This window comes from Trichosurus vulpecula, chromosome 6 (assembly GCF_011100635.1).
Source record: "Trichosurus vulpecula isolate mTriVul1 chromosome 6, mTriVul1.pri, whole genome shotgun sequence".
NCBI lineage: Eukaryota > Metazoa > Chordata > Mammalia > Diprotodontia > Phalangeridae > Trichosurus > Trichosurus vulpecula.
The window spans coordinates 246,597,754-246,617,419 of NC_050578.1; the positions used below are offsets into that span (position 1 = coordinate 246,597,754).

The 19,666-nt window shown below is 40.9% G+C and overlaps 1 protein-coding gene across 1 annotated transcript in view; it reads left to right on the forward strand.

Annotated features, from left to right (window-relative positions):
- CD44 (CD44 molecule (Indian blood group)) overlaps positions 1-18,778 on the forward strand; it is an 88,531-nt gene extending 69,753 nt beyond the window's left edge. Inside the window, exons 14-19 of the mRNA XM_036763737.1 lie at positions 2,269-2,361; positions 3,789-3,977; positions 6,695-6,742; positions 10,487-10,567; positions 13,088-13,166; positions 17,104-18,778. Of these exons, the coding sequence (XP_036619632.1) occupies positions 2,269-2,361; positions 3,789-3,977; positions 6,695-6,742; positions 10,487-10,567; positions 13,088-13,166; positions 17,104-17,317 (704 nt within the window). The 3' untranslated portion in view covers positions 17,318-18,778. The remainder of the gene's footprint in view (positions 1-2,268; positions 2,362-3,788; positions 3,978-6,694; positions 6,743-10,486; positions 10,568-13,087; positions 13,167-17,103) is intronic.
- Positions 18,779-19,666: the final 888 nt, after the last annotated feature.

A 19,666-nucleotide genomic window follows, 5' to 3' on the forward strand; every position in this document is an offset into this window, starting at 1 on the left:
AGAGCCCCACCCAAACCCATTCAGAATTTACTGACAGAACAAGGAAAGAAATTCATTCAATTCAATAAACATTTATTGAGAAATCCAATCCAAAAAACACTTGTTAAATGCCTACTGTGTGCCAAGGAGTCGATAAGGCAAACAAACCTTTTGTAAATACTTACTTTATATTAAGCACTATGATAAATTCTGAGAATACAAAGAAAAGCAAAAAACATTCCCCTTCCCCTCAACAAACACATTCAACTAGGGGAAACAAGTATGAAAATAAGTAAGTATATACAAGATGTATACAGAGTAGATGGGAGGCAATCCTCCAAAGTACTGGTAACTGGGGGGACTGGGAAAGTTCTCACGCAAAAGGTGGGATTTAAATTGAGTCTGCAAGAAACCTTGGAAGCCAGGCACCATGCTAAATACGGGGAATAAAAGGGCAAAGGAAAAACCTTCCCTTCCCTTCCTTCCTTAAGAAGCTTAAATTCTACATTTTCTCAAATAAGTCTACAGATGATTATTTGAGGAAAGAATGTGCACTAACCTGGGGGGGGGGGGACGACGAGGAGAGGCTTACTCTTTAAAAAAGTGATGCACAAACTGATTTTTGAATGATTCCAAATACCTTGAGCAGAAAGTGCATTCTAGGCATGGTGAATAGTCTATGGAAAGACACAGGAGCCTGGAAATGTAATGCCAGCTTTGGGAAATAGCAGTCAGCTAAATTCTCTGGAACACAGGATGGGTGAAAGGGAGTGATGTTTAATAAATGAGGAAACACTCCCTGCCCCAAGGAACTTACATTCTATTTGAATCCAAAGCTAGTTTGTAGTGTAGAGCCATTTGTGTGAAATGTCTTTCCATTAATCCCCTGTCCTAATGCAACTAAAAAAGGGGTCATATCTTGTGAGTGACCTCCTTCATTTTGGGTTTCATTTCAAGAACTTTTTCAGGTTTCTAAGATCATCCCCTTAGATGAGAGAAAATTAAGACCAAAGCCACTTTTCCTATTTGCATACTTGGCATTAACTTTTTGGTTAGGCCATGTGTACCTCTTCTGACTAGAAATTTAGAGTAAATTTCAATAGAATGCAAGTTTCTTAAGGGCAGGGACTTTTTCTTTTTTATCTTTGTATCTTCAGCCCCTTGAACAGTGTCTGGCATATAGTAGGAAGAGAGGAGAGGGAGAAGAGAAAAGGAGAGGAAAGGGACAGGAGGGGGAAAGGAAAGGGAGAGGGGAAGAAAGGGGAGGAGGAGAGGAGAGGGGAGGAATGTTAATGAACTTTCCAAGTTTTGTCTGACTCGTGGTTCAGGATAATGATGATGATATAATAATGATAATAATAATAACTGGCATTTATATAGCATTTCGAGATTTCAAAAGCTTTCCAAATATTTCTTTCTAACAAGCTGGGAGGTAGGAGCTATTGTTATACATATATTGTAGATGAGGAAACTGAGGCACATAGATGTTACATAACTGGTATACACACAGCTAGCAAGGACCAGCACCTTTCACAGAAAAGCACAAAGAAAATGGTCTCAGACTCTCAAAGCTATTTCAGATAGAGTCTGTGATCCTAACCTGAAGTGGATATACACAGATAAGGGTCTTGTCTTTGACTGTGTGAATGGTCTTTCCATGTAAGCCCAGAGAGTCCACATCCAGGGATAAAATTTGAAACATAAGAAGAGAGTCAACTGGCAACTGCTTAATGGAATGGGGCTGGTGGTGGTGGAGGGAGGTGCCTGAACCACGTGTTTCTGTGAATTAAATTCACCTGAAGTTCCCATAAGCTGGTTATTCTTGCTGGTCCTCTTCCTGTGTTGTGGTTATTTGGCATCTAAGACTGCTATGGGAGTTTGCGTCCGTTGCAGTAACGCTTCCTGAATAGCAGCAAGCCATTCTTGACTGTTGGCAGTAATTGTGTTTCACAATACCATGGGTTCCTTTCCTGTTTTCCTTGGTGGTTGGTTTTCCTATGTGTTTTCTGTGATCAGGGCCAGTGCTGATTCAGGGCAGATGATATGGGTTGGGGGCACAGCTCACTTTAAAATTTTTCAGGGTTGAATTAAGAGGTCACCTTGGTGGGGAAACAAGAGGTCTAATGCATACTTTCATCAACCAGTGGAGGAGAATCCTTTGTACCAAGTCTCCCCCACCTTCTTTTCTTACTCATCTCTAGTACATCTGTAGCTGGACTTCCCTCTAGCTTGAAAGAGAAGAATTGTACCAAAGTTGACAATTGACTCTGGATTCATCCCTTATCCTAGCAGAACAGAATCAACCTCAGAGCACCTCCAGACCGAGTACAGGTTTGGAAGACAGCCACGAGCATCCCACAGTTCCTTCTCCAACGTCTCTCAGTAAGGATGACAACTTCTAATGGTTTCACTCAGTAAATTCATTACACTGGCTTTAGCTATTGATCAATAGAAAGCATGAGTAGTATTTGTGGTGGAGTAGCCAGTATAATCAACTGGCTCCCTTATTGCTATGGGAGCTGGAGGTCTCTAGTGATGGGGATGCTTCTGGTGATGGTTCTCTGCCTTTCCTGCTTATTGCCTTCTTGATAAAATATTTCTCTTAAATACAAGAGTTGATCCCCCTCCTGAAACTCTCACGTCAATGATTAATTTTTGCCATAGTAGATTAATTATTCTTCTTTCAGAATGATGGTAAAGTCAATTATATTATTTTTCTGCCTCTTAAATGAATCACCTCTTTCTAGTTCCCAACATGACCTGTATTCCAGCTGTGCCATCATGGGTCATAAGTCTAAGGTGACAGTAGCCTGTGACTCAAAAATAATGCCTTCATGATAAAGGGTAGAACAATTAGACCAACAAACTGGATTCTGACAGTTCTCCATGTTTGTGTCCAGGGGCAGAAATGCATTCAACACCTGGTTGCTTTCTTGATACCATGCTATGTCCACTCTTAAGTTAGAGGCAGTGTGGGATAGAGATTATAGTGCTGGGCATGGAACCAGGAAGACCTGATTTTAAGTCACTTCTGGCTGTGATAACCTGGGCAATTATTTAGCCTCTAGGCAACTCCTTAGGACTCTTTTACTTAGCTCAAAATGGGATATGATTTGCTTTGGTGGAGAAAAATTCCATAAAGGGAGTTTCCCATCTTGATGAAATCAGAGATTCTTCATGGATTCTCCCTCAGCTTCATTGAAAAGATTTGTTGTTCAGTTGTGTCTGACTCTTCATGACCTTATTTGGTGTCTTTTTTGGCAAAGATACTGGAATGGTTTGCCATTTCCTTCTCCAGCTCACTTTACAGGTGAGGAAACTGAGGCAAAGTTAAGTGACTGCTCAAGGTCACTTAAATGTCTGAGGCCAGATTTGAACTCAGGAAGATGAGCCTTCCTGATTCCAAGCCCAGTGCTCTATTTGCCTAACTGCCCCTCATTAAAAGAATACTGAAGTAGAAATCAGTTGTGAACTAGGTAATGATAGGTGTAGTGCTTTATCTGGTTCATGGGTCAAAACTCCAGCAAATTAGATGATTTTTGAACAACACAGGCAAGAGGATGCAGCTAATTCTCCTCCTGGCCCTGATAAACTGATGACAATCCTATGTTTGTGCTCACCTTAATCCCATCTACTTGGCACTGGCCAAGATGCTAGTTAGAAAATACTGACCCTGGAAGGTCACTTGCTCTCTTGCCCTTTGCTCCCCTGTCAGTGACTTAAAAAAGTTTGATACCAGAACTCAAGAATTCTATGCATGGGGTAGTGGTCTTACAGATGTTGGGGTTACAATTGATTCCACCTTGCAGCAGATGGAGACGATGTAAACCTTCCTGAAGACTCAACCACTCCTGTCGAAGATTCCTTTGTTGATTTCGCAGGCACAAATGAGAACACAGTCCACTCCTCAGTGACCCCCAAGACTACTGGGTTGCCAGGAGTTACTAAACCTACTGTTTTGGGAGGTTTTATTCCTGATAATGCACGGGTCCCTTCAGGTAATTAGGTTGTTTATTATCCAATTTGTTTTTCCTTTAGCAGTTCTCTTAACCTTTTCTGTGTCATGGACTCTTATAGGAGACTGATCAAGCCTATGGATTCCTTCTCAGAATAATGTTTTAAAATGAATAAAACACATGATTACAAAGGAAACCAATTATATTGAAACAGTTTTATATATATATATATATATATATATATATATATATATATATATATATATATATATATATATATGTATATTTCTTTACATATCTTTAAAGATATATATATATATATATACATGTATACGTATATGTGTGTATCTATATATCTGTATCTATACATAGTTCATGCTCTCAAGGTTAAGGGCTGTGCTCTAAGGATCCTGCTTAAAGTGGCTGGGAAAGATGTTCTGTCTCTTTAGACCATGATTAAACTTTGTGTGATCAGAGAAAGGCTTTGTATACCTTCTATTATCTTAGATTTGAACTGAGGCATTTCAAATCTTTACTTTTGCTCCTAATTAGAGGTGCCACTATTGAGTATCTTAACTTCTTTCAAGTCTCAATTTCCTCTTCTATAAAAAGGGAATAATTCTCATGTTACTTACTTCACAGTGTGGTTTGTGAGTGGGGTTCTCTGGAAAGCTCTGTGGAAATGCATGATTAAGTTGATCACCAGTTAGTTCATCCACACAAGATCTTTCTTGATGTGGTGATAGCCATTTTGTTGTCTTTGTGTTGACCCTGTGATCCACATTCCCCACTCTCTTATGGTTCTTTCTGGCTTCACCCTGCATGCAACCATGGTTCTGTCTCCAAAGGGTCTTCCCTTTGTTTGGTTGTGGCAATTAGATCACTAGTATTCTTGGGTGGTGGACTAGTCAGTCAATTGCTTTTGGTGATGGTGGACCTCATGAGCATTTCTGAATATATTTCTCTATGTTGTGTCTTACTAATCAAGGGTTTTCATCTCAGTTGCCTTGATGGCAAAAAGGGGTGAAGAGACCAAGCAGAAAACCAGCTGTTTTTCAAGTCTTGTGCTATCTACTTCCTTTCCTGCCTTACTCTACACTTCTTACTGAGAGACTAACACTGAAGAAAAAGAGCATGAAAATGTGAAAGCAGATTTGGGAAATTAATATTAAAAACTGACCCAGCCCATTCTAATATTAGGTGAAATTCTCCTTCCCAAATCCTTTGATCACTCAACCATTGAAATATTCTATTCCCATCAGGTCAGGGACTGATTCACATTTGTCTTTCTATCCCTAGAACCTTGCACTTGGACTAAAACAGAGTGGGTGCTCAATACATGTTTATCTATCAACTGATTATTTAAGAGGCTTTACCTGTAGGACAAGATGAATTGTCAAAACAGTTCAGGATTCATATTTGGTTTCTTGCCTTGACACTGTTTGATATTCCTTCTGTTAAAAAAATTACTGTAACCTTTTGTAATGGTTATTATTTTTGGAAATTCACCTGGAGAAATGCTCTAAGAGCACATGGAATTAATTAACTGATTTTCTCTATAGTCAGGCATTGAGCTGCGTTTTTCTTATTGGGGATGTGGGGGTGTGGTCATTTGGCAATTTGTATCTTAGTTTGCATTTTCAAATGATAGTTTAAATAGTTACAAATGTACAACCAATACTGTGTGATTGTTACCAGATGGAATTCTTACTCATAAACTTGGTGTTCACATATTCCCAACCACAATTATTAAACAATGTATTCTGGAGTGGTATGAGGAGACTTTCCATAGTTCTGTATAGAAGAATTGTTAACAAAACCTTGAATTCTGGATCATGGATGGTGCTCAAAATCACTCTCACGAGAAAGCCACCTCTTTCCATAATTTGTTCTTCCATTCGCTATATAGGGTTTTTTTTGGAGGGGAAGAGGTAAGGAAGCTGTGATGTTAGTGGCCACGTTTCTGTGAATCTTAAGTTTCTAATAGATTTGACCAATGCTGTATGGATGTGAACAACTATAGTGATGGTGCCCTTTGTGACAATTTGACCCCAAGATACAATGGAAATTTTGTATTCTTCAGAAAGATAAAACCAATCTGTCAATCAGGTTTCTCTATTATATTATTAAAGTATTGATTCTGGAGGACTGATGGGAAAGACTAAATTTTGATCTTGATCTTTATGTTTCCTAATATAGTTCTCAAATAATTGTGATAGCAATAAATACCAAACTCCCTCACCTTCAACTCAGTTCACCAAATATTCATTAAACCTAGGCTTAAACTCTAGGCTTAGCTCTATGAATGCTCACCTTCCTGGATTTTCCCCTCCTTTTGATGAAAGAATGCTTGCTTTCCTAACTTCAAGATGGTCATGCTAGCAGACACTATTGGTTTTTCTAGTGACTTCTTTCCACGGTGATTTCCAATAGACACCAGGTCTTCCATTACCCCCATCTTCTCAAATTGAATCACATAGCTTTTGATAGGTTGGGGACAAAAGTGTTTGTCTTAGAGGTGGGAGGTGGCGATTGGGTTTCCATTAAGGATACTCTCCTCCTGATGTGTTGCCTGATTTTTCTAAATTTTGGTTTCATAAAACTTAAACCCACTCTACTGGTGGATTGGAAGATGAGGAATGAGTGACAGTGACCAACCATCTCCGGGTCCTCTTCTCTTTCCAATAAGTCTAGAAACCAAACAGGTTGGGGGTAGTTTAAGTACAAATGACTGAGTCATTATTAATTGATCTTGACAGATCATGACGACTCACATGCTGGTCAACCCCGTCGGCCTACCATTACAGGTGAGTACTGCTTCCATTATTTGTTAGCAACAGCAACAACAAATAGCAATAACTCCTATTTCTATAGGTACCCTAGAGCTTACTTACAAAGCATTATCCCAGGAGATAGTGGAAAAGCTGTTAACTGAAGTGGAAATGGAGCTGGGTTCAAGTTGTGATTTTGTTCCTTACTACTTGTGTGATAGAGTCAGAGGGTTAGGGTTAGGATTAGGGAAGACAATGACAAATATCCAGGCCTTGCTTTCCTCATCTGTAAAATTAGGCAGTTATACTAGATGACTTCTAATGTACCTCCCAGCTCCAAATCCATAAACCTATGAACTCAGTATCTCTTGGCATGTTTTTCTCAGAGTTGAATGAAGACAGTTATTGCTACTACAGCATTATCTCTCCTCCTAGAGATCGTATCTTCCAAATTTCAGAGTCAAGGGCCCCAGATTGGAAAACCTGCTTTCCCAGCTGGTCTCCCATAGCTTGACTTTGTTGGCCTCCTGGGTATGAAGCAACACCTGTTTTATCTCCTACCTTATCTCTGTTCTTGCCTCAAGTGAAAGTCAGGTGGGAGTCATTCTCTGTTCTAGTCTGTTCCTTTCTCTATGCAAGTACCCATTGTTCAGCTGCTATACTCTCTCTAGGTTGAATACACACCCAGAGATCTTTCCTTGCCAGGGGCAGTTGTTTTGAAAAACAAAATGGGGAGATTAGGTCTCATTAATTTCCTCCTCCTGTTTGAATATCAAAGGCTAACCTGAGTCAGAGAGACTCCAAGAAGAGCCAGTGGGTTTTCAAACATTTTAGGATGCTGGACAGGTGAAAACCTGCAAATGATATGGAAAGCTTCCTGGGTGGGAGTGAAAACAACTGGAGCTAGCTGACTTAGACTTGTAGATTGGGTAGAATCCTACCTAAGTCTAGAGCTGGAAGTGACTCAGGGCCCGTCTCAGGGACATAGGGCATAGAATAGTGTAGAGTCTATTTGAGGGCTCTGGACTCAGAGAAATCAGATGATCTGGATTCAGGTTCTGACCCTGACACGTAACCGCCTGTGTAACCTTCAGCAAAGTGCTTAAACCTTCAATGGGAAGGATTGGACCAGATGACCCCTGAAAATGCCCTTAGCTCCAAATCTAAGATATGAGGAACCGAGTGTGTTTCCTTGGTGTCTCATTAGAGGACTATTGAACCCTCTGTTGAGTTTTCCCAGGCTGTGAAATAGTTATCCATCTTTGGGGAAGGCATCTAAATTGAGTGCATCAAGGAGGCAGAAAATTAATGAAGCTTGAATTTGGGTCAGCTTCTTTGTGATATGTCTTAGAAGGTTTTCTCTATTTTACTGAGCGTCTTTTTTTTTCTTGAAAGAAAATAAGTTTTATTGATACCTTTTTTACTTCCAGCACAGTCTTCTTGCGATATATAACTTCTATCTAAAATCAAGCAAACCATTTTTTTAAATCCAGTGAACTCTTTCTTTCTTTCTCTTTTTTTTCTCTTTCTTTCTTTCTTTCTTTCTTTCTTTCTTTCTTTCTTTCTTTCTTTCTTTCTTTCTTCCTTCCTTCCTTCCTTCCTTCCTTCTTACTTTCTTTTCTCTAAAAAAAAGTTAAGCAAAACCATCCAACATAGTGACCACATCTGACAGTGCATGCAACGTTTTGCACCCATAGTCACCCATCTCTCAAATGAAACCAAAGTTTCTGCTAGCTGCTACAAACAGATTGGATGCTATTGGTGCCACAGCAAGTCAAAGCTGAAAAAGAATTCGAAATCTTTGTAACTCAGATCTCCTGTTTTGATCTGTGTCTTGTAGTAGCAAAGTTGTGGAATTTCAGAAATCAAGAAAAGGCTCAGTGGGTACTTATCTAATCTCTATTATATACCAAGCACTGTGCTAGAACGTAGAGATACAAAGACAAAGCAAAAACCATTAAGGGGGCTATGTTGTACGGGGTAAATGGGGGGGGAAATTCTTTATGTATGCCAATAAGTATAATTTTTTTTTTAATTGCTGAAGGAGAAAACAAAATAATTGTGTGGGGCACAGTGCCTGATGAATAGTAGGTGCTTAGTAAATGTTTGATTTATTTGATTGACTGACCAGGGAAGATTTCATAGAGGAGGTACTAACCTGAGCCTTGATGGAAGAAAGTGTAAAACCTAGGAGGAGATATATTCCAGGCAAGGGTTATGGTGGCCTTCATGAATCAATGGAAATGGGACAGATGGAGAGTTGAGGACAAGGAACAACTGGCCAATATTTTGGTGGCATTAGTTATTATCCTTCATACTTGAAGAGGACCAACATGACATCACTATTATTGAGCTATTTTGATATTTATTATATTTTTGGCTCAGTGTCTCTTCTAAAGAAGGGAAGGAGAAGGAAAGGAAACAAGCATTTATTAAGCACCTACTATATACCAGGCATCACACTAAACACTTAAAAGAAATCTCATTTGATCCTCGCAATAACCAGAGGAGGCAAATGCTCTAATTATCCTCATTCTACAGGTAAGGAAACTGAGGCAGACAAAATTAAATGACTTGCGTAGTTCTCACAGACAGTATCTGCATCTGGATTTGAACTCAGATCTTCTTGATTCCATACCCAGTGCTCTATACCCTGTGGCTCCCTCTAACTGCTTCCAAGCACCAAGGCACAGAATGGAAAAGTGTAATTTAGACTAGAATGGGAAAACATTTACTGTGTGCCAAGCACTATTCTAAGGACTAGGGACATTAACAGAAAATCCACACAGTGCCTGTTCTCAAGAAGCTCATGCTTAATTGGGGGAGACACCATGTAAAAGGGGGGCTTATGTTCATGTTCAATTCACTGCATTTGGATGGGCCAGGATGATACTTAGACAGGGATGATCCTGGGGAAGATGACAAGACCCGGAGGCTCTAGCTAGCAGGACAGTGGCATCATCTTCCATCAACATCATCGTGGCTAATATTTACATAATTCTTTAAAATCTGCAAAGCATTTCATATATTTACTCACTCTGTCTTCACCACTTCTCTGGGAGATAGGTGCTAATATTATCCTCATTTTGCAGAAAAGGAAATCGAGGCTGAAGGAGGCTAAGTTTCTTAGGCAGGACTTGAATTCATGTCTTTCTGACTCCAAGTCTAACACTCTATCCATTGGAAGTAGAAAGGATGAGCACCAAATTGGACTTTGAAGGACCAGAGTTAAAAAAAAAAAACAGTTCTGCCTCTTGTTTCGTTTAAGATCTTAGGCAAGTGAGTTACCTTAACTCTGGAGTCCTTGGTTTCCTCGTCTGTAAAATGAGTTAGTTAATGTAGCTGACCTCTAACGTCAGCTAGCTGACATTTTAGGGCTATACATTTGCTCATTGAATAGACTGAAATAGCGAGGTTGGAGTTGGGGTTGGAGTGGCTGGGGAAAGAACAGTAATTGGAGGAAGCACTGTGATCCCAGAGGATCCTAGATGCAAATGAGTGTTTTCATGTTTTGTTAGAAAGAGGGAATGCTATCTCAAAAAGCCCAGAGTTAGTCGAACTGAGAGGAAAGCTAAGAGTTATGCTTGAGGGGCTGGGGGTGAGAAATGCTGCCTCAGATGGTGTAGGACAAATCTATCAACATTTTTACTGTGATCTCTCTAAAACACTAAAAGTTTAGCTCTTTCCTGTATGGCTGGGGATGAGCTCATGGTGAAGGAAGTCTTGCCTGATGACTGCTCTTATGGGCACCAAGGTAAAATGCCTTATTTTCTTTTGTAGCATATCCAACGCCATTCCCTGATGGAAACCAAGGCCAATCTGAACAAAATCCCAACCTTAAAAGGAAGGCCAAAATTCCAGGTACGTTCCAATTAGAAAAGGGAAGATCATCTTATGGAGAGCCTCACAAAAACTCTCAGTCCTGATGAATCACAGAAGAAATGGTTGAAAAGGATTGTACAAGGCTGGTCACCAAGGTTTATTCTTATTGTCTTTCAAATCTGTGGGAGAGGGAAGCAAAGTAGATTGCATTATAGCTGGATCGCCCAATTCTTCCCCCTGAAGCTGTGGATAATGTAAGCCATGTGGTCTCCTGGGTACGAGGTAGGGAGGGATGAAAACGCTTCTTCCCTTCCCCATTGAGCCTAGATTGACTTTTGATCAGATTTAATCCCTGAAAGCCCCAGAAAATCATTTCAGTGCCATCATCACTGCAGCTGTGATTCTGGGTGTAAGCCAGCCAGCAAGAGACTGTAGGAGATACTGATGGGACCAGTTCTAGACTAATTTGCCCATGTCCTGAATTCCAACAAATGTATTTATTCTGGCAACATTACAGTAAGCTGGGTCCAGGTGCCCTGAAGGTTGGGGGAAGTTAAAAGATTGTTTTTGGAACCATTCAGAGAATGGGTTTTTCTTTATTTCTATCTATCATCCCAAGGTTTTCCTGTATTCAGAAAGAATAGATCTTTTTTGAGGGAAGACACATTTGCAGTGGTTAGCCATGTGGTTGTCAAGTTTTGAATATTGAATTAGAGGTGTTAGGGTGCTGTGCATAGAGGGCTGGCTGAGGACCTGGGCCCAAGCTCGGCTTCTGCCACACCCTAACTATGTAACCCTGTGGACAAATCACTTAACCTCTCAGAACCACAGGCTACTTTCTAAGACCTTAAGGAGCGGACAAATTCTTTGTCTGCATTGCCGGAGGAAGTTTCCATACTGGAACCTTCTTACAACAATAAAACGATAGGTTGGGAATTAATTGCAAAACTTTAATCTAGCCTGGGATCTAATTAGAGCTTTTATCATTAGGATTTAATTGAACTTAAGATTTTCCTTGAGTTGTAATTTGATTTATTTCAATTCATACTCACTGCAGGGGGTCACTATCACTATGTCTCCTTAGGACAAGGGGTCTTAAGGATTTTTTGTGTGACATAGACCCCTTTCGTAGTCAGGTAAAACCCACAGAGCTCTTCTCAGAATACTGATGTCTGTTTTTTTTTTCATTCACAATTGAGAGAAATACTAAATTTTAGTTAGAGGTTAATAAGTATTAAGATGTATTTTTTTTTCTTGTCTCCTTGAGTGGTGCCATGGACCTTGGGTTAAGAACCTTTGCTCTAGTAGGAAGGAACTAAGGAAGAAATTGAAACTCCTTCCAGTGGTCTGTTTGCCTAAATTCTGCCAGAAGCCAGAGCCCTTCAAGGGTTTGGAGATGGTAAACACATATGTTGCTTAAAGAAATAGTTTACCGTGACTTGGGTATTTGGTGAGTCACATACAAGCCTATGCTTGAGAAAGGGGGGAAAGGAAAAAGATTAATCCTACCCCTCCCTTTTTTCCAGTCTCCCTTACTGCCTCCCATAGGTCTCCTTGACCCCCTTCTCCTCTATCCCCTCCAAGACATATTTAAGGAAAAAAAATAAAAGCAGAAATCTTTCATAATTATTTTCACTCAGTTGGTATTGGGATTAAACTGAAGTGTTCTAATCTATCAATCAGTTAAAAAGCATTTATTAAGCACTGGCCATGCCATTCTGCTATCACTGGGAATATTAATCCAAATTATGAGACAGTCTCTACTCTCAAGCAGCTTACCTTCTAATGGGGAAAGAGCAACGACTTGAGATTTGGAGGATCTGGGTTCATATCCCAGCTCTGACACACATAGTATCTCTTTAATTAATAAGCATTGGGGCAGCTAGGTGGTGCAATGGATAGATCACCAACCCTGGAATCAGGATGGAGTTCAAATCCATCCTCAGATACTTACTAGCTGTGAGACCCTGGGAAAGTCACTTAACCCCAATTGCCTCAAAAAATTCACTTACTAAACATTTATTTCCTCTCTCCCCCTCCCCAACTTTCTCCTCTCCAATGGAAGAAATATGTGTAGGAAGGTGAAAAAAAGACTCCTCCATTAGCCATGTCCAAAAATATGTATCCCATTCTGTATATCTCATCTTGAGTCCATCTCCCCTCTGGAAGTCAATAACTTTGAGTGAGGCATTTCCTTTCATCTGTTAAATCAGAGAGTTGGAGTAAGTGACCTCCTAGGTTCCTTCCAGTTACAGATCTATGATCGATTCAGATCTATAAACCTATAAGACCTGGAAAAACTCCTGGCCAATGGAACAATTAAATGCATGCTCTGTCAGCTCAGTTTAATCCAGCAAACAAACCAAACCTTTGTATAGTTTGTCTTCAGATAAAAGAATGGATAGAAAGAGTTTCTTTGAAATACTAGGTCCCAACCCCCAGCATCATCCGCTGCTCTTAGCGCCTGTCCTGGACTAGAGGGTCTTGTTAAACTCAACATGGTGAGGTTCCTTTCATGCCCATCCTAACTCACATGTATGTTTTGGCTCATCTCACCAGAATGGCTGATTATCCTCTCTGCTCTCTTGGCGCTGGCTCTGATCTTGGCTGTCTGCATTGCTGTCAACAGTCGGAGAAGGTAAGACACTTGCTCGTTTTCTCTCTGTTTATGGAGGGGGGCGGGAATCATTCTATATCTATTATAGGCTGCTGCCTTTAAAGAAAGGAAGAATTCTGAACTCTCTATTTACTTGGTAGAAATTCTTAAGCGGTACTTAAGTGAGCAAGAGAGGTATTATTTCTAAATTAAATGACTTTTAATGTGGTTGGAATTATTGAAGTTAGAGAAAAGACAGAGCTTTTCTATGGTGTAAACTTTGAAATACTCACAGATTACTGAGCCTCTTTTCCTGGAGAATTTTGGAGAGAGAATAGACAAACATCTATAGAATTGTTTTCGGTGGCCAACATGGTCTGGGCTAGATGGTGTCCTCGTAGTAGTAGTTCTAGTAATAATACCAAAGCTAGCATCTACATATTGCTTTAAGATTTGCAGAGTATCTTACAAGTACTATCTCATTTTATTCTCATACCTAGGAGTTAGGTGCCATTATTATCTCTATTTTACATATGAGGAAACTGAGGCAGACTTGTCAGGATCACACAGCTAGCAACCATCTGGGGCTGCATTTCTGGTCTTCGTGACTCTGTGTCCATCGCTCTAATATGTATGTGATCTAGGGCAAGTCACTTTAACTTTTTTAACCCTCTCATCTGTCAAATGAAGAGATTAGACTAGATGAACCCTAAGCTGCCTTCAACCTCCAAATCCACGAACCTATGAAAGGAGCTACATCACTTATGTTTAGCCTTTAGAGCATGAAAGGGGAAAAAATAGCTAGGGAAGGGGGCAGAAAGAGTGCCAGACTTGAAATCAAGTGAGGCCTGGGTTCAAATCTCCATTCTAAACCTGCGTGACCCTGGAGAAGTCACAAGACTTCTCTGTAGCTCTCCTTATCTATAAAATCAGGATAAGATTGCTGTCAGTACTTACTTTGTGGGGGTTGTGGTGAGGGAATTACTTTGTAAACACTTTTAATTAGTTAATCACCTAATTAATAAATTAATTGCTTACTATTTTGAGACAGGTGGATCAGCGGGCTTCAATTCAAATCTGGCCTCAGACATTCACTAGCTGTGTGACCCCGGACAAGTCATTTAACTACTGTCTGCCTCTGTTTATTCACTAGCAAAATCGGGATCATAATAGCACCTACCTCTTAGGGTTGTTGTGAGGATCAAAGAAGAAAATATTTGTAAACCTTAAATCTCTGTATCAGTGCCGGCTGTTATTATTTGTCAGGCACTATGCAAGGTAATACAGTGACTAAAACAAATATGAGATAAGCCCTGTCCTCAATGAGCTTTAAGCAAAGCACAAACAAACAAAAAAACCCCAAAAACAAAACATCCACTCCATGAATAAATAAAGGGGGAGTGTTTTAACTGACAGTTTCTCTTAAAGAAGACCTTGCAAGAAGTCCCTGTCTTTTTTTTTTTTTTGCCTCAGATTACTTTTAAAAGATAACTATAGATTCCTCATGTTTGAACCTCAGACCACTGGCCAATTCTCAGGGTATGTGGTCTCCACTCCTGATCAGGTTTCAGTAATTCATTCCTGACTGGTGTTAGTACAGGAATGTCAGAGCTGAAGTGCTGAGTACATGGTTAAGTTCACCAGTGAAATCCATCCCAAGGGTTCATTAGAACAGCTGGAGTCTGCACATCATGCCTGGATAATGCAGGACCCAGCTTCTATTGTGTCTATTTAAAAAAAAAAAAAGACCACCCCTTTGTTTCTTTCCCTGTTCTCCGAATGAAGTCATTTGCCATGGTAACCGACAAACAGGGATAGGCTTGATACTGGGCAGCTTGCTGGGAATGGGGCCGCCTGGGTGCTGTGAATTACCACGTACTTGATAATTGAGAACAGATTTGCAATTGTAATTGCAATTGTAATTGTAATTGTAATTGTTAACAGAATAGGCTGGGTAAGTGACCATATATAGGTGCACATCTCCCTTCTAAAGTCACCAGCCCATTACCACTTTTTTAAAAAGGCTTGTCTCTGTCTCTCTGTCTGTCTCTGTCTCTCTGTTTCTCTCTCTTTGTCTCTCTGTGTCTCTCTCCCTCTCCTCTCTGTCTCTTTCTCTCCTCTCCTTCTCTCTCTCTCTCTCTCTCTCTCTCTCTCTCTCTCTCTCTCTCTCTCTCTCCCCCCCTCTCCTCTCCTCTCCCCTCCCCTCCTCCCCTCCCCTCCCCTCTCCTCTCCTCTCCTCTCCTCTCCTCTCCTCTCCTCTCCTTTCCTCTCCTCTCCTCTCCTCTCCTCTCCTCTCCTCTTCTCTCCTCTCCTCTCCTCTCCTCTTCTCTCCTCTCCTCTTTCTCCCTCCCCCTCCACAGACATACACTTGCTTTAGAAGAGATACAAGATCCATAAACTAGGTTTCACCTGGGAAGTCTGTGATGGAAGGGAAGCATCATATGAACACTCATCCAGAGACAAATTTCAGTCCATTGCTACTGGCTGAGGTCTTCATGTTCTGGTCAACACTCAAGAATGATTCACATTATGGTTCCCTGGTTGGGGATTCATTTTGAGCTTTAACGGAAGTCAGCATCATTCTCGTTGTATCTGAGATGAATTTCATAGGTTCTTGGTCCTAGAACTAGAAGAAATCTCAAGAGGTTAGCTAGTCTAAAGTCATCCACTACTAAAGTCATCCCTTATTTTATAGATCAGGAAACTCATTGCTCTTTCTATTGTACCAGTCGGTCAACAAACATGCATTAAGCTAAGTGCTGATGTTTCCTTACCCTCCTCTCTGATGCCCGGTAGAATATAGAACCCCATGATGACCAGATTCCTAGAAGCCAAAGGGACCTTAGTGGTCATCTAATACAGTTTCTTGTCTATAATGCAGGCATTGATTCCACTCAAAAACCATTTAGTAAGTGTAAGGCACCAAGCTAAGCTTTGGAGATCCAAGGACAAAAATAAAATAGTCCTTGCCCTCAAGGGGCTTACATTCCACTAGAAGGATATAATATACACTGATAAATATAATTGGAGAGATTCAGAGTCAGAGATGGGAAAGGCAGATATATAATGACATCTGCCTCAAATGCATGGGGCAATGTTATCCTTTTTCATGAGAAAGAGGAAGAATTGCACCATGGTAGTCAGGGAAGTGAGGAAATAAAATGTGCTATATAGGGGGATAAGGTTCAGGTCTTTCCTTTACACGGGGCGATTGTAAACATCACATGAAGTAACATGTGAAAGCACTTTGCAAGGGGAGCTGTGGCACAGTAGAGTACACACTCAGCTGAAAAGTCATAAGACCTAGGTTCAAATTCTGGCTCTGCCACTTACCACCAGAGGCAAGTCACTTGGCAAGACTTGCTTTCTGGACCTTAATTTCTAATCTGCAAAATGATGATGTCGGATTGTTGGATTGTCGTTCAGTCCTATTGGACTCTTACTGACCCCAATTGGGGTTTTCTTGGCAGAGATACTGGAGTGGTTTGCCATTTCCTTCTCCAGCTCTTTTTACAGATGAGGAAACTGAGGCAAACAAAGTGAAATGACTTGCCCAGGTTCACACAGCTAGTAAGTGTCTGAGGCTGAATTTGAACTCGGGAAGATGAGTCTTCTTGACTCCAGGTCTGGCGATCTGTGCACTGTGGTGCCACCTAGCTGCCCCTACCTCTTACATCCCTTCCAGTTCTTGATCTCTATGTTATCGAGGATGAGTGTATAGTCTGTATATAAAAATCTTCAATCTAGACTAACTAGTCAAAATGGAAATCTGACTGAGTGAAAACAGCTGCCACCTATGTTATTGACTATTATTTAAAAAATAATGCAGTTTTATCACTTTGATGCGCAAATAGTAACTCAGACTGGACTAGAAGTTGGGGGAATGGTTGAACAAGTGGCTCTCCTTCCTTGGCTGCCAGCCCAAATCCTTCTCTTCAGTCCCACTAACCTCCTTTTATGTTAATTTTCTCCTGACTAGATGTGGGCAGAAGAAGAAGCTGGTGATTAACAATGGTAATGGAGCAGTGGATGACAAGAAGACCCCTGGGCTGAATGGTGATGCCAGCAAGTCTCAGGAGATGGTGCATCTGGTGCTCAAAGAGCCATCTGATGGTCAAGTGGGACAAGATGACTACATGACCTCTGATGAAACCCGGAACCTGCAGAATGTCGACATGAAGATTGGAGTATAAGACCAGCCAGGCCTGCTTGTCAAATGAGAGTTGGGGAAATCACCATTATGTGGAACTGGGACTAACTCAGATGCAATGTGCTACTGATAGTCATGTTGGCTTTTTTTTTAATCAGATTTTTTTTCTTGTCCTTTGGGTTTTGTGTTGTCATTATTTTTTTTTTAAGTCAAGCCCAAGTTATCAAAATCAACATTGTTGGATATGAATTTGATAATACCAGTTCCTGCCTGGAGGGCTCCCACCAGCTGTGGTTTGTGATGGGTGGCTGCTAGCTTGAACAAAAATACATTTCATCTTCTCCTGTCCTTCTAGCCCTTTCCATCCCCTCCTACCTTCTCCAGTCTCACCCACTCCCATTCTACCTTCAGAATCTTTGAAAATAATAATTCCTATGTCTAAAGAAGGTTCAATGGCGAGGGGGATGAATGTTTAGAAGAAAACTTCAAAGCAAAACCAGGCAGAGTTTCATTAGGCAGGGATGGAAACACCTTCCCCAACATTCTAGTTGATTCAGGTTTTCAAGGATGTGCTGGTTACTCATCCACTAGAGACTTGACACTCTGGAAAGTTGCAAAGGCTCATGGGCCATGCCTGGAGGGTGAAGCTATTTATCTCTAGTAAACTATTTAACTCTGTTTTGACAAGCCCAGCCCTGGAGGTCCATTGATCAGGGTGCCATTGTCAGAGAAGAGAAAAGGTTTTAAAGGTCTGTATTTCTGTCACCAGAACCATGGATGCCACTCTCCTTCAGTAGCTAAGCTCTCCCTGTGGGTAGACCAGAAGGCCGCCCAAAGCCATTCCCTAGACTTTTTTCTTTTTTTTAGAAGTAGTACCCATAAGCTCAGACACACTCAAGACAAATCTCACAAGAGATCAAAGAAGATATCAGTATTGTCTCTCCAAGGTCTAAGAAGTCCCTCTCTCCTAGAACTGTAATTTTAAGAGCCTTGGTCCTCACTAGTGTTCTAATTCCCACCTGTTCTATTGCCCTGAAGGTAACTTTAAAATCACATTAAATATGTATGACATACCACTTGCTGAGGTGAGAGGCAGGGGTTTTCCAGTTCATCTGATGTTCTTTTGAACCCTGGCCCAGCTAGTGATGTCCATGAAAATCAACCCATGCCCCTTCACCCTCAGAACACAGTGGAGAAAGCAATGAAAGATGAAAAAGGAAAGAGGATGTAAATAGTCAATATCCAACTTAGAGATTGGAACGGGATTTTTTTATTGTTATTTTTTGCTTTTTGGGGGGTGGAGAAGGGGAAGGGCTTCTATGCAAGTGCTTTTTACCAGTGTATTTATTTTTATTTTAACAGGCTAGTGGAATCCATTTTGCCCAGGGCAGGTCATGGTTCTGGACAGAGCCAGAATGGACCTTGAAAGTTATCTTGAGGGGGCAGCTAGGTGGCGCAGGGAGTAGAGCACTGGCCCTGGAGGCAGGAGGACCTGAGTTCAAATGTGACCTCAGACACTTGACACACATACTAGCTGTGTGACCTTGGCCAAGTCACTTAACCCCAATTGCCCTGCTAAAAAACAAACAAACAAAAAAGTTATCTTGCCCAACCTTCCCCTGTCCTATTTTACAGATGAGAAGGAAAATGGGCTTGCTTAGGTCAGTTATCTAAGGGCTCCCTGAAAGAGGTAATAGACTTTTTCCCATTCTTGGTTCTGGGAAGACTCCAATTCCATGTATAGTACTCTCTTAGCTCCCTAAGTCAGTCATGGCTCCCTTCTCCTCTTCCATGGCACCCAGCAGCTGAACTAGTCTTTCAAAATTTCTCAAACCCACTTAAAATGAGTCAACGAATCCATAAAGTGGGTCTGTAAAAAAACAAATCTGCTTTCGGGGTCATGGTGCCAATAGGAGTCATGTGTCAGGGAAAAAATGGGTTCCTGTTCTACTCATAAGACATGCTTTTGAGACAAAGAAACTTTCAGCACAAATGTAATTTAGGGCCTTATTCCCAGAAAATTTCTACTCTAAATGAGTCTTATTTAGCAGATAAGTAAAGGATAAGATGGCCTTTTATCAGTTCTATACTAGTGCCTTGGGGCAACATTCGATCCTTTTTTTCCTTCTGTCTCCATCCTGGGCCTGTTCCACACCCAACTCTGAGGCTTTTTCTTTTAAGTTTCTAACCCATAAAACATCATCTCACAACAAGGATGTCCTTTATTTCTCTCCTGTGATCATCCCCAGAAGCAAAAGATGGGGATCTATGGATGCAAAGTTTAGAACTCCTGAGGTAGCCCTATTGCCTCATTTTATGGATGGGGCATGTAAATCCCCCAGGGTTTTTTGTGAGTTTTGTGTCTTCAGCTTCTATCACCCTTCCTGGCACA